The sequence below is a fragment of the Eriocheir sinensis genome, chromosome 32 (genome assembly GCF_024679095.1).
Source record: "Eriocheir sinensis breed Jianghai 21 chromosome 32, ASM2467909v1, whole genome shotgun sequence".
Classification (NCBI taxonomy): domain Eukaryota; kingdom Metazoa; phylum Arthropoda; class Malacostraca; order Decapoda; family Varunidae; genus Eriocheir; species Eriocheir sinensis.
In genome coordinates this window covers 14,985,970-15,000,969 of record NC_066540.1, presented here as the reverse complement: position 1 = coordinate 15,000,969, position 15,000 = coordinate 14,985,970, and the positions used below count along the sequence as shown (strand labels likewise).

The window sequence follows — 15,000 nt, the reverse complement described above, 5'->3', positions numbered from 1 at the left end:
AGGAAATTACAATCGGTCAGCCCATTCTTCTTTTCCATCGGTTTTGATTGGACAAGCGGCAGCCAATCACCTCTCACACTGTCACAGCTTCACGTGCAATGTACCAAAGACGAAACATTACATCAAAATCTCCGAGAAACATCAACTTCCCTGAACATTCCTAGGGTGTTAATTTAGCGTGCGGTCTGCCAAAGTGTATGTAGTCTACCTCAACGTTGCCATATTGTCGTACTCAGAGCATAGTATTTACAGGTTCCTGACGCCTAACTATTGCCAAGAAACACCAGGATCTGACTCTTTTAACGATAACTATAAATGAGTTTCGTTATTGGAGCCCAGAAGACAGTTTTGGGGTAAGAAGTCGGGAAATATAAGCGGCTGAGTACGACAATCTGGCAACGTTGAGTAGTAGTAGTAGTAGTAGTAGTAGTAGCATCGTTGCCATATTATCGTATTCAGAGCATAGTATTTACCGGTGTTTCTGACGCCTAACTATTGCCAAGACACATCAGGACCTAACTCTTTCAACGATAACTATAAATGAGTTTCGTTATTGGCGCCCAGAAGACAGTTTTGGGGTAGGAAGTCGGGAAATATAGGCGGCTGAGTACGATAATCTGGCAACGTTGTGTAGTCTACTGTCTAAGCAGCGTTACCAAGTTATCGTACTCAGCCACTCAGCACATTATCTTTTCCGGTTTCTGACTCACAGCTATCGCAAACAAACACCAATGAGTAACACTTTAACGATAACGATGCGATGTGAAAGGGTCGGGCATGTCTTGAAAGAGGTCTTGAGACTGTTGCCGAATGCTGCGCCGACGTAGTGACGGGAGTCTGGAGTCGTGAGGGTTAGCACGACATGCTGGCAACTAGTTCGCCGAATGTCCCAGACAGTCGGCAAGACACCACGACTCCAATTACCCCCCCCCCCCCACCCCACACACACACACACACACATTCTTGGAGCGTGTGAACCAACTTGTCAAATGGAAAAGTCGCTGGGTTGTCGCGGCCCAGAGTCGGCACAGTGTGAACGGGGCTTAACTGTTGCTACTTTTACGTGGAGCGGCGTGACAAACACACTCTATTGCCAATCATTGAGCGGGAATGTGAAAAAGGTTCAATGATTTATCCGGATGAATGGCCTGCGTATTGTAATCTGAACTCCACCATATTACCGCCACATTACAGTGTACCACCAACAACATTATGCAGATCCAGCGGCAGGAGTACACACGCAGGTTATTGAGCGATCACGGTTGTGTGCCAAACAAAGATTCCATTTCGTATTGTTCCAGATATTAGGAAACTAAGAATGTGATACCGGAGAGAGAGCGTTTCCCGGGTAGGCGGTGGCTGAGTGGTAGCGTGCTGGGCCCACACGCTACCACCTCGGATTTTTCAGTCACCGCCGAGTGGCTTAAAACTACCCACATCTGTCCTGAAGACCACCCATCAACCCGGACTCTAGAGGAAACCGTCCAAGTGAATCAAGAAGGAGTTCCGGGGGGCAGCATGAGCCAAGAGAAGATGGCGCCACTATAAACACTTGCCTGCGCCATGATGGGCTGGGGGTGACTTCCATATAGGCCCCTAAAGAGAGCCTACCGGCGTACACGTAAAAAAAAAAAAAAAAAAAAAAAAAAAAAAAGGGCTTCCCAGTGCGATATTAGATAACGATAATATCCAGCGCGGTGATTGGATGCCCCTTGGCCAATCAGAACTGCAACAAGCGGAGGGGCGTGGCCTGCTGTAACTCCCTACTGAAACAGAATATAGCGTCGTTCCTGAGGGCTCCATTCTTGGCCCAGTACTTGTCATAATATTTACATCAATGATATCTATGTAAATCTCTCTCTCTCTCTCTCTCTCTCTCTATAAGGTAATAGATTGAATTTCCAGCATCATTTACCTTTACTAATAGGGCAGGTGTACTCCCCCCCTCCCCCCTCGTCCCTTCCTTCCCTCCTCCTCCCCTCCCTCCCTCCCTCCCTTTCTCCCACGGTCTCTCCTGGTCTTGCCAATAATTGAGGGGGAAAGGAAGGCAGGAGGGAGGAAAGGAGGAAGAAAGGAAGGAAGGAGGGAAGAATGAAAGGAAGGAAGGAAGGAACGAAGGAAGGAAGGAGGGAAGGAAGGAAGAATGAATGAAAGGAAGGAACGAAGGAAGGAAGGAAGGAAAGGAAGGAAGGAAGGAAGAAAGAATGAAGGAAAGGAAGGAAAGAAGGATGGAAGGAAGGAAGGAAAGAAGGAAGGAAGGAAGGGAAGAAGGAAGGGAAGGAATGGGAGTATTAAGGGAAGGGAGGAAAGGAGAAAGAAAGTAAAGGGTGGGGAATGAAAAAGAGGGGACGGAAGGGGAGGATACGAAAAGGGAAAAGAAGTATAAAGAAAGAAAGTAGGAAAAGAGAATTAAACGAAGGGAAATGGAAGGAACGAAAGGAGAAGAATAGAGAGGGGAAGAGGAGGGAGGAAAAGGAAAGAAAAGAAAGAAAAAAGATGAATAAGGAAGGAAAGGGAAGGAAAGAGAAAAGAAAGGAAAGGAAAGTAAAGAAAAATAAAAAGGTAGAAAAGGAAGGAAAGGGAAGAAAAGAGTAGTTAAGAGAAGGAAAGAGAAAGGAAAGGAAAGGAAAGAAAGAAAAAGATAGATAAGGAAGGAAAGAGAAGGAAAGAGAAAGGAAAGGAAAGGAAAGGAAAAGAAAGGAAAAGAAAAAAAGGAGAGAGAGAGAGAGAGAGAGAGAGAGAGAGAGAGAGAGAGAGAGAGAGAGAGAGAGAGAGAGAGAGAGAGAGAGAGAGAGAGAGAGAGAGAGAGAGAGAGAGAGAGAGAGAGAGAGAGAGAATGGGAAACGAAGGGGAGAAATGAAGCAAAATTAATGCAACAACAACAACAACAACAACAACAACAACAACAACAACAACAATAATAATAATAATGATAATAATAATAATAATAATAATAATAATAATAATAATAATAAATAAATAAAATCTTTCCAAATATTGCAAAAGTTCAGAGAGAGAGAGAGAGAGAGAGAGAGAGAGAGAGAGAGAGAGAGAGAGAGAGAGAGAGAGAGAGAGAGAGAGAGAGAGAGAGAGAGAGAGAGAGAGAGAGAGAGAGAGAGAGAGAGAGAGGGTCTGACACGGGTTCATTGGGAGGTGTGAAGCAGTGGAGCATTAGAGCGAGGAAAGGACTGACCGACTCTCTCTCTCTTCTTTCCCAATATTAAAGAAAGGAAGAAAGTGAGACAGAAAAAAGTTAACAAAAGACCTGACGAAGACACCCTTCAATGGGAGAGAGAGAGAGAGAGAGAGAGAGAGAGAGAGAGAGAGAGAGAGAGAGAGAGAGGGGGAGGGAGATAGAGGGAGGCTGACAGGAGGGAAAAAAAAATAAAGGGAGCCCGGAAAAGTAAGGCCGTGAGAGAGAGAGAGAGAGAGAGAGAGAGAGAGAGAGAGAGAGAGAGAGAGAGAGAGAGAGAGAGAGAGAGAGAGAGAGAGAGAGAGAGAGAGAGAGAGAGAGAGAGAGAACCACAAAAGAGATCAGACACAAAATGTTTCAATTCTGCCTTTTTGAAGCTGTTTCAGAGAGAGAGAGAGAGAGAGAGAGAGAGAGAGAGAGAGAGAGAGAGAGAGAGAGAGAGAGAGAGAGAGAGAGAGAGAGAGAGAGTAACGTTGTAGAAATATTCTGTCGTGCGGTAAAAGGGAGAGAAGGAGGGAGGGAAGAAGGGAGGGAGGGAGGGAGGGAGGGAAGGAAGAAGGGAAAGAGATAAACGAGGAAGGAGAAGAAAAAAAAGGACAAAGGCAAGAGAGAGAGAGAGAGAGAGAGAGAGAGAGAGAGAGAGAGAGAGAGAGAGAGAGAGAGAGAGAGAGAGAGAGAGAGAGAGAGAGAGAGAGAGAGAGAGAGAGAGAGAGAGAGAGAGAGAGAGAGAGATTTACATAGACGCTCAAACCACACAGATGTTACGGTCCAGCGGTGGTCTGTCGTGAAACCTAAGTGAAGCTTCCTGAAAAGACCAAAAAGACTCCATTTCTGCCTAATCTAATATCAGGTGGAGGAAATGCTTGCCCGGTTTGTTTGTTAATGGATTACTCGTGTTGCGTTGAAGCTCTGAAGGCGGTGTGAGATCTTTCGGCCACCTCCTTTGATTCTTTTTTTTTTAGGAGCAGCGAGTAGCGGGCTTTTTTTAATATTGTTTCCTTTTTTGTGCCCTTGAGCTGTCTCCTTTGTTGTAAAAAAAAAAATATTCCATTCCCGCGCTACAACGTTGGTGAGGAAAAAACGTTTCAGTCTGAGTTTATGAGTTTACACCACTGTCCCATCATCATTATCACAGAATATAATGATTCATCCCTCATTCATAAAGCCGTAAGGTGTTCTGAAGCCTTTGATCAGTTTCCAGGAAGGCGGCATTTGTCTAGAGAGATTTTTATTTATTTATTTATTTTTTTATAGCAGAGGAGTCAGCTCAAGGGCATAAAAAAGGGTAACAAATGTGAAAAAAAAGCCTGCCACTCACTGCTCCTATAAAGAGTTAGAGGAGTGGCCGAAAGATAGGTCAATTTCGGAGTCAAGATAGATTATTATTATTTCGTTTTACAGCAGAGGAGTCAGTTCAAGGGCATAAAAAAAGGGTAACAAATGTGAAAAAAGGTCCTCTACTCACTGCTCCTATAAAGAGTTAGAGGAGTGGCCGAAAGATAGGTCAATTTCGGGGAGTCAAGATTGATTATTATTATTTCTTTTTACAGCAAAGGAGTCAGTTCAAGGGCATAAAAAAAGGGTAACAAATGTGAAAAAAAGCCCGCTACTCACTGCTCCTATAAAGAGTTAGAGGAGTGGCCGAAAGATAGGTCAATTTCGGGAGGAGAGGTGTTGTTAAGACCTAATAGCTTTTCCTCGCACGGTGTGTTGGGGAAAGATTTGATCATCCTGGCTGCCCGACGGTACTTTTCTGTGTTAAGCCGTCCACTTCGATTGGCACGTGTTTCGCCTTCACTGGTAGCCTTGTAGCATATAGTTCAGGTCTTTCTCTGCCTCTGTGGTTAATAGTGGAGTGTTTCCCATGCGGTATTGGTGTGCTGGATATCCCCTCCCAAGGTGCAGGACTTTACATTTTTCTTCATTGAATTGTAACAGCCACTTTTTGTTCCATTCCTGTAGCTTGGTGAGGTCTTGTAGGAAATCCCCAGCCTCTCATCGATAAGGTCCATACAATCTTCCTGGAGCCTCTGCCTGTTTGGTTTGAGAGCGTCAGGTTACCAATCTTTGTGCCCTTTGCAAATTCAGTAAGGAAATTATTGAGCCCGATATCGATTTTATTGACGTAGATTATGAAGTGGGTCAAAACCGAGCCCAGAGGGACATGACCAATGGCCGGCGCCCACTCTGAGGCAGCTCCATAAATCACCGCTCCTTGTTGTCTGTTGATCAGCCAGTCAGCGATCCATTTGTGTACTTTACTTTCACTAGGGTAGGCGGTGGCTGAGTGGTAGCGTGCTGGGCCCACATTCACCACGTGATGGACGACGCGGGTTCGAATCCCCACGCTACCACCTCGGATATTTCAGTCACCGCCAAGTGGCTTAAAACTACCCACATGCTGTCCTGAAGACCACCTATCACTTCGGACTCTAAAGGAAACCGTCCAAGTGAATCAAGAACGAGTTCCGGGGGGCAGCATGAGCCAAGAGAAGATGGCGCCACTATAAACACTTGCCTGCGCCATGACGGGCTGGGGCCGAACACCATCCAGGCCCCTCAAGAAAGCCTACCGGTGCTATAGGCGTGGACGAAAAAAAAACTACCTATTTATTTGATTTTAAGTAATTTATGGTGTGGAACTTTATCAAACTTTTTTTTTAAATCGAAATAAACTGCGTCCAGCGAATCGGTTACGTCTTGTACTGAGGTCATTACAAAACGTCAGCAGGGGGGACAAACAGGGCGTGACATTAGCCATCTTAAAACCACTGTGGACAATGCCATTTTGCAAGGACACGCAAGATAAGGACGTGAGGGGCCGAGTACCTCTCTCTTTGCTTCTCTAAGTAGTCTGTTCCTGGACCTTTCACAATTCAATTAAATTCTGCCTTATTGTTCTTTTTTTTCTTTCGTCGGAATAACATATAGCGAGCTTTTTTGTTGTTGATTTTTTTTTTCGTTTTTTGCCCTTGAGGTGTCTCCCTTGCTGTAAAAAAATCCCTGACGCTAGACGAATGTGCTTGAGGTTATCCGTTATTTTCCGTGATGTTTTCCCAATAATCGGCGTAACATTAACCATCTTAAAATCACTGTGGACAATGCCATTTTGCAAGGACACAAGATAAGGACGTGAGGGGTCGAGTACCTCTCTCTTTGTTTCTCTAAATAGTCTGTTCCTGGACTCGATTTGTTTTAAGTGCTTATGGGCGTGGTTTTGTTGGTACTGTTGTCGTCAGCGGCGTCTGTGATAGCGGCGGTCAAACTGCTAGTGAGCACAGAGAAAAAAAAATTAATAAATCAATCTTGGTTTTAGTCACTAAGTTCCCCTCGCTGTCGATTAAACATAAAATCCCACATCTTATTTCCTTGTACACAAAAAGGGACGCATTATAAAACATTTCGTCGGCCAAGAACACAAATTTGACCAGACTTTCATAGGAGTTGTGGGCATTTCCAGGAGTAGTTTTATGACCCTGGTGGTAGTTTGACCCTTCTTCTGTACCATGAACCTAAAGAAACACAAATTTGACCAGACTTTCGTAGGAGTTGTGGGCATTTCCAGGAGTAGTTTTATGACCCTGGTGGTAGTTTGACCCTTCCTCTGTACCATGAACCTAAAGAAACACAAATTTGACCAGACTTTCGTAGGAGTTGTGGGCATTTCCAAGAGTAGTTTTATGACCCTGGTGGTAGTTTGACCCTTCCTCTGTACCATGAACCTGAAGAAACACAAATTTGACCAGACTTTCGTAGGAGTTGTGGGCATTTCCAGGAGTAGTTTTATGACCCTGGTGGTAGTTTGACCCTTCTTCTGTACCATGAACCTAAAGAAACACAAATTTGACCAGACTTTCGTAGGAGTTGTAGGCATTTCCAGGAGTAGTTTTATGACCCTGGTGGTAGTTTGACCCTTCTTCTGTACCATGAACCTAAAGAAACACAAATTTGACCAGACTTTCGTAGGAGTTGTGGGCATTTCCAGGAGTAGTTTTATGACCCTGGTGGTAGTTTGACCCTTCTTCTGTACCATGAACCTGAGGAAACACAAATTTGACCAGACTTTCGTAGGAGTTGTGGGGATTTCCAGGAGTAGTTTTATGACCCTGGTGGTAGTTTGACCCTTCTGTACCATGAACCTAAAGAAACACAAATTTGACCAGACTTTCGTAGGAGTTGTGGGCATTTCCAGGAGTAGTTTTATGACCCTGGTGGTAGTTTGACCCTTCTTCTGTACCATGAACCTAAAGAAACACAAATTTGACCAGACTTTCGTAGGAGTTGTGGGCATTTCCAGAAGTAGTTTTATGACCCTGGTGGTAGTTTGACCCTTCTTCTGTACCATGAACCTAAAGAAACACAAATTTGACCAGACTTTCATAGGAGTTGTGGGCATTTCCAGGAGCAGTTTTATGACCCTGGTGGTAGTTTGACCCTTCCTCTGTACCATGAACCTGAAGAAACCCTCACTAGAACCCGACTGACCCCCTCTGTGACCTTTAGAAAGAGTTCATGTGGGAAACGCGTCTTACCATACCCGCCGTATATGTATTTAATATTTGACTTCGGATTAGTTTTACAGTTGGGATACTTTCTTCATATCTCCGCCCTGCATGACTCATTAATCTCTGCCCTCGACACCTGGCATCAGTAGTATCATTATCAAGACACTTCTCCACCCGAAATTGACCTCTCTTCTTCTGTTGTGGGAGCGGCAAGTAGCAGGCTTTTTTTTTTTACGCTCTTTTTGTTGCCCTTGAGCCGTCTACTTTGTTATAAAAAAGAATGTAAAGTCTGGTATTTTCGGGGGGCAGCGTGAGCCAAGAGAAGATGGCGCCACTATAAACACTTGCCTGCGCCATGACGGGCTGGGGCCGAACACCATCCAGGCCCCTCAAGAAAGCCTACCGGTGCTATAGGCGTGGACGAAAAAAAAAACTACCTATTTATTTGATTTTAAGTAATTTATGGTGTGGAACTTTATCAAACAATTTTTTTTTTAAATCGAGATAAACTACGTCCAGCGAATCGGTAACGTCTTTTACTGAGGTCGTTACAAAGCGTCAGCAGGGGGGACAAACAGGGCGCGACATTAGCCATCTTAAAATCGCTGTGGACAATGCCATTTTGCAAGGACACGCTAGAAAAGGACGTGAGGGGCCGAGTAGCTCTCTCTTTGCTTCTCTAAGTAGTCTGTTCCTGGACCTTTCACAATTCAATTCAATTCTGCCTTATTGTTCTTTTTTTTCTTTCGTCGGAATAACATATAGCGGGCTTTTTTGTTGTTGATTTTTTTTTCTCGTTTTTTGCCCTTGAGGTGTCTCCCTTGCTGTAAAAAAATCCCTGACGCTAGACGAATGTGCTTGAGGTTATCCGTTATTTTCCGTGATGTTTTCCCAATAATCGGCGTGACATTAGCCATCTTAAAATCACTGTGGACAATGCCATTTTGCAAGGACGCGCAAAGATAAGGACGCGAGGGGTCGAGTACCTCTCTCATTGTTTCTCTAAATAGTCTGTTCCTGGACCTTTCACAATTCAATTCAATTCTGCCTTATTGTTCTTTTTTTTCTTTCGTCGGAATAACATAGAAGGCTTTTTTTGATGATTTTTTTTTAGTTTTTTGCCCTTGAGGTGTCTCCCTTGCTGTAAAAAAAATCCCTGACGCTAGACGAATGTGCTTGAGGTTATCCGTTATTTTCCGTGATGTTTTCCCAATAATCGGCGTGACATTAGCTATCTTAAAATCACTGTGGACAATACCATTTTGCAAGGACACAAGATAAGGACGTGAGGGGTCGAGTACCTCTCTCTTTGTTTCTCTAAATAGTCTGTTCCTGGACTCGATTTGTTTTAAGTGCTTATGGGCGTGGTTTTGTTGGTACTATTGTCGTCTGCGGCGTCTGTGATAGCGGCGGTCGAACTGGTAGTGAGCACAGAGGAAAAAAATATTAATAAATCAATCTGGGTTTTAGTCACTAAGTTCCCCTCGCTGTCGATTAAACATAAAATCCCACATCTTATTTCCTTGTACACAAAAAGAGTCGTATTATAAAACATTTCGTCTCCCAAGAACACAAATTTGACCAGACTTTCATAGGAGTTGTGGGCATTTCCAGGAGTAGTTTTATGACCCTGGTGGTAGTTTGACCCTTCCTCTGTACCATGAAACTAAAGAAACACAAATTTGACCAGACTTTCGTAGGAGTTGTGGGCATTTCCAAGAGTAGTTTTATGACCCTGGTGGTAGTTTGACCCTTCCTCTGTACCATGAACCTAAAGAAACACAAATTTGACCAGACTTTCGTAGGAGTTGTGGGCATTTCCAGGAGTAGTTTTATGACCCTGGTGGTAGTTTGACCCTTCTTCTGTACCATGAACCTAAAGAAACATAAATTTGACCAGACTTTCGTAGGAGTTGTGGGCATTTCCAAGAGTAGGTTTATGACCCTGGTGGTAGTTTGACCCTTCCTCTGTACCATGAACCTAAAGAAACACAAATTTGACCAGACTTTCATAGGAGTTGTGGGCATTTCCAGGAGCAGTTTTATGACCCTGGTGGTAGTTTGACCCTTCCTCTGTACCATGAACCTAAAGAAACCCTCACTAGAACCCGACTGACCCCCTCTGTGACCTTTAGAAAGAGTTCATGTGGGAAACGCGTCTTATCATACCCGCCGTATATGTATTTAATATTTGACTTCGGATTAGTTTTACAGTTGGGATACTTTCTTCATATCTCCGCCCTGCATGACTCATTAATCTCTGCCCTCGACACCTGGCATCAGTAGTATCATTATCAAGACACTTCTCCACCTGAAATTGACCTCTCTTCTTCTGTTGTGGGAGCGGCAAGTAGCGAGCTTTTTTTTTACATTCTTTTTGTTGCCCTTGAGCCGTCTACTTTGTTATAAAAAAGAATGTAAAGTCTGGTATTTTCGGGCGTTTTTCCCACTTTCTTTTCTCTGTATAATAAATTTCTTCGTTTAATTTATTACGAGAATGTTTAATTTCGCTGTCAAACTACGGATAACTCTGATTAATGTAATGTCGATTTTCCCTGAAGCGGGCCAATGTATTCTGCTGAGTAAATAATTGTTTGAAAGTTTATCTGATAATTGGATCTCTGTATTTTTTTTTATAATTATTTCTACTATTTTTGCACTTTTGAAACCAGGCAACATTAATTTATTTTCTGTAACTTTTGTTGGAGCTCCGATGTCGACGCGCAGTAATTTATGATCACAGAAACCGAAATGTCTCTCCCTAACATGACTGACTAGATTACCTTGGGTCACTATAACAAGATCTAGTGTATTATTTTGCTCCTGTAACCTTTTGTCGTAGATCGTTATCATCTGAAAATTCAAGCATTCTCCTGTAGGCGACACCCTTATGTACGTCTAGGCTGTTTGTGACCCCCTCTGTACCCAAGTGACGTCCAAGGCTGTTTGTGACCCCCTCTGTACCCAAGTGACGTCCAAGGCTGTTTGTGACCCCCTCTGTACCCAAGTGACGTCCAGGGTGTTTGTGACCACCTCTGTACCCGAGTGATGTCCAAGGCTGTTTGTGACCACCTCTGTACCCGAGTGACGTCCAAGGCTGTTTGTGACCACCTCTGTACCCGAGTGACGTCCAAGGCTGTTTGTGACCACCTCTGTACCCGAGTGACGTCCAAGGCTGTTTGTGACCCCCTCTGTACCCAAGTGACGCCCAGGCTGTTTGTGACCCCCTCTGTACCCGAGTGACGCCCAGGCTGTTTGTGACCCCCTCTGTACCCAAGTGACGTCCAAGGCTGTTTGTGACCCCCTCTGTACCCGAGTGACGCCCAGGCTGTTTGTGACCCCCTCTGTACCCGAGTGACGTCCAAGGCTGTTTGTGACCCCCTCTGTACCCGAGTGACGTCCAAGGCTGTTTGTGACCACCTCTGTACCCAAGTGACGTCCAAGGCTGTTTGTGACCCCCTCTGTACCCGAGTGACGCCCAGGCTGTTTGTGACCCCCTCTGTACCCAAGTGACGCCCAGGCTGTTTGTGACCCCCTCTGTACCCAAGTGACGCCCAGGCTGTTTGTGACCCCCTCTGTACCCAAGTGACGCCCAGGCTTTTTGTGACCACCTCTGTACCCGAGTGACGTCCAGGGTGTTTGTGGCCCCCTCTGTACCCAAGTGACGTCCAAGGCTGTTTGTGACCACCTCTGTACCCAAGTGACGTCCAAGGCTGTTTGTGGCCCCCTCTGTACCCGAGTGACGTCCAAGGCTGTTTGTGACCACCTCTGTACCCGAGTGACGTCCAGGCTCTATGAGGGAGGTTAAAGTCTCCCAATATCATCAGTGACTCGCAGTTTTGAGTGATCGTAGCAGAACACTGAGGACTTCTCTCTACCTGTGTGACAAATTTCTCTCCTGAAGGAAAGGAATGAACATATCTAATTCGTTGAACATATAATTGACTTCTGAATTCGTTGTCACAGTTCATACACAACAACATCATCTGATAATTGCATATATCAGCATCTGTCTGGTCAATGCTTGTCTGATCCTTATACCAAATTTGCTCTTTTGAAACCAGGCACCATTATGAGGAATGAAAGGTATAGAAGTCCCGCTCACACCCGGGGCAAGTCGGAAACACTTTTAATCAATCCCATACGACACACACATGTAATTTTTCAGTCAGTCTTGCTGGAGCCGGAATGTCGACGCGCACCAATTTATGATCGTAAGAATCCAGATGTTTTCCTTCCATACCATTACTGACAATCATCCTGACTCTATAACAAGGCCCCGTGTGTTATTCTGTTAAGTTGGTCCTGTAAGCATTTAACTGATTGATCTTCTAATAGTTCAAACGTCCTGTGTCACTCCCCATCAACACCCGAGAGAGAGATTGTTGCCCAGTGTATGTTTGGGGATGGGATTAGTGTTCTGGTGATGGGGAAGATGGGGACAGCTTGGGGAAGGTTGGGGTAGGAAAGAGGGAATGGGAGGAAGGATGGAAGGGGTCATACTGGAATCTGGAAGCTTATGAAAGTCTCCTAATATCAGTGACTAGCTATTGAGGTGTTTAAGTCCGTTTGGTGATGGGAGTAAAATTCTAGTGATGGGGAAGATGGGGCCTGCTTGGGGAAGGTTGGGGTATGAAAAGGGGAATGGGAGGAAGGGGGAAGGGGTGATATTGGAACGGAGAGAGCTTATTAAAGTCTCCTAATATCAGGCGATGGGCTTGATATTTTAGTGATGGGGAAAATGGGAACTACTTTGGGAAGGTTGGGGTAGCAAAGAGGGCATGCGAGAAATGGGGAATGGGTGATATTGGCACGGAGGGAGCTTATTGAAGTCTCCTGACATTCTAGTGATGGGAAAGATGGGGAGTGCTTGGGGAAGGTTGGGGTATGAAAAGGGGGAATGGGAGAAATGGGGGAAGGGATGATATAATTACGGAGGGAAGTTATTAAAGTTTTTCTAATATCTGAGACTCGCTATTTGAGTTGTTTCAGTATGTGTTCGGTGATGGGGAGATGGGGCCTGCTTGGGGAAGGCTGGGGTAGGAAAGGGGGAATGGGACAGATCGGGGAAGGGGTGATGTTACGAAAAGATGGGGACTACTTGGGAATTCGAAGGGGATGGTTGGGGTTAGAAAGAGGAAATGGGAGGAAGGATGGAAGGGGTGATATCGGAACGGAGGAAGCTTATGAAAGTCTCCTAATATTAGTGACTCGCTGTTTGAAGTGTTTTCGACGCGACACTCAGATTGCCATTGTCAGACGCTCCCATCCATCCGTCACATCAACTCGTCCCAAAGCCGGAAGAGGAGGTTAACCGGGTTCCAATGAGTGTTGTTCTCGGCTCGCGGTACAGAGGAAGGGTCAAACTACCACCAGGGTCATAAAATTAGCCCCGAACATGCGCACCACTCCCACGATTGCTTTGTCAAAGATGTTTAAAAATGTGTCACTTTTGAACGTTTCCGGAGCAGCCTCGCGCGGTGGTATAAAAGGTCTGAAGGTGACGGAGAGAGAGAGAGAGAGAGAGAGAGAGAGAGAGAGAGAGAGAGAGAGAGAGAGAGAGAGAGAGAGAGAGAGAGAGAGAGAGAGAGAGAGAGAGAGAGAGAGAGAGAGAGAGAGAGAGAGAGAGAGAGAGAGAGGTTCTTAATTCTTGAAGTGTTTACGTGTTTGAGAGAGGGAGAAAGAGAGAGGAGAGAAAGAGAGGAGAGAAAGAGAGGAGAGAAAGAGAGGAGAGAAAGAGAGGAGAGAGAGAGAGAGAGAGAGAGAGAGAGAGAGAGAGAGAGAGAGAGAGAGAGAGAGAGAGAGAGAGAGAGATCCAATCCTCCTCAGAGAAAACGAGATTAACCCCTTCAAAGAAAACGGAGCTGGGGTCTATAAAGAAAACGATTAATATCATTTTTGCTATTATTATTATTATTATTATTATTATTATTATTATCATCATTATTATTATCATTATCATCATTATTATATTATCGTCACCAGTAAATTAGAAAACAAAATAGGAGGAAGAGGAGGAAAGTAAAATGCCGTAGAAAAAGAGGAGGAAGAGGAGGAGGAGGAGGAGGAGGAGGAGGAGGAGGAGGAGGAGGAGGAGGAAAAATGTATTGATGAGAGATTAAAGAAAGTCAAGGGTAATTAAAGCCGAGAGAGAGAGAGAGAGAGAGAGAGAGAGAGAGAGAGAGAGAGAGAGAGAGAGAGAGAGAGAGAGAGATTGTTTCATGAATTTTAATATCCCCATGCATTCTTCTCTCTCTCTCTCTCTCTCTCTCTCTCTCTCTCCATTTGCCTAACTTAATTTGCTGTCAGTTTGTGTGATGTGTATGTACGTGTGTATGTATGTATGTATGTATGTGTGTGTGTATGTTTGTGTATGTGTATGTATGTATGCATGTATGTTATATCTATACCATTATCTCCCCTCTCCCCATCTTCCCCATCACCCCATCACCCTATGTTCCCCATCTTCCCCATCCTCTTCCTCCTCCCCATCCCATCCCCACTTAATCCCCACCTCCTCCCCGCACAGAGACCCTGGACACCCCCTTCCCCGTCTCTCCCCTTCCTATCACCCTCCCATCTTTACACTTCTCCTCCCCATTCCCCACTTAATCCCCAACCTCCTCCCCACGTACAGTTTTCTCTCCCCGTCATATTCCCCACACCCCAAAAATGAACGCCACCCATTATTGTACTAAACACCCCTTACCAACCTCACCCTCCTCCTCCCTCTCCTCCTTCTCTTCCCCCAAACTAATACCCCTCGTCTCCTCCCCACCCGCAGAGATCCTGGACACCCTCTGCGACAAGTTCCTCCCCATGAACGTGTCGGCCATCATCTACACGACAAAGGATGAGCACTTCGGCAGGAACACCGCCTCGTCCCAGTACTTCCTGCAGCTGGCCGGGTACCTCGGCATCCCCGTCATCGCCTGGAACGCCGACAACTCTGGCCTCGAGCAGGTGAGTGTCGGGGTCTTGTGTCTGTGGGTGTGGGTGTTGGGGGAGGGGGAGGTTTTGTTGGGATGGGGTGGTGTTACGTGCGGTTGGGTTGGGGAGGAAGAGGACTTGAACCTGAGACCTCAGAGGCACCAGGTCCACGCGCTGACCACTCGGCCACTGCCTTCCCGAGAGATACTCAGATATACTAAGATATGTCAGTCATAACCGACACAACCACCACCACTACCATCACCACCACCACCAACAACAACAATGGTAGCTTTTAAACTATTCTTAGCCATCTTTGTTTTCCACAGACCTCATCACTGCCAATTTCACTTTTTGTCTCCCCGTACTCTC

At 45.3% G+C, this 15,000-nt stretch overlaps 1 protein-coding gene across 1 annotated transcript in view; it reads left to right on the top strand.

Moving 5' to 3' along the window:
• LOC127006228 (glutamate receptor ionotropic, NMDA 2B-like) overlaps positions 1-15,000 on the top strand; it is a 252,752-nt gene that overhangs the window by 68,550 nt on the left and 169,202 nt on the right. The window contains exon 4 of the mRNA XM_050875841.1: positions 14,483-14,661. Within this exon, the coding sequence (XP_050731798.1) occupies positions 14,483-14,661 (179 nt within the window). The remainder of the gene's footprint in view (positions 1-14,482; positions 14,662-15,000) is intronic.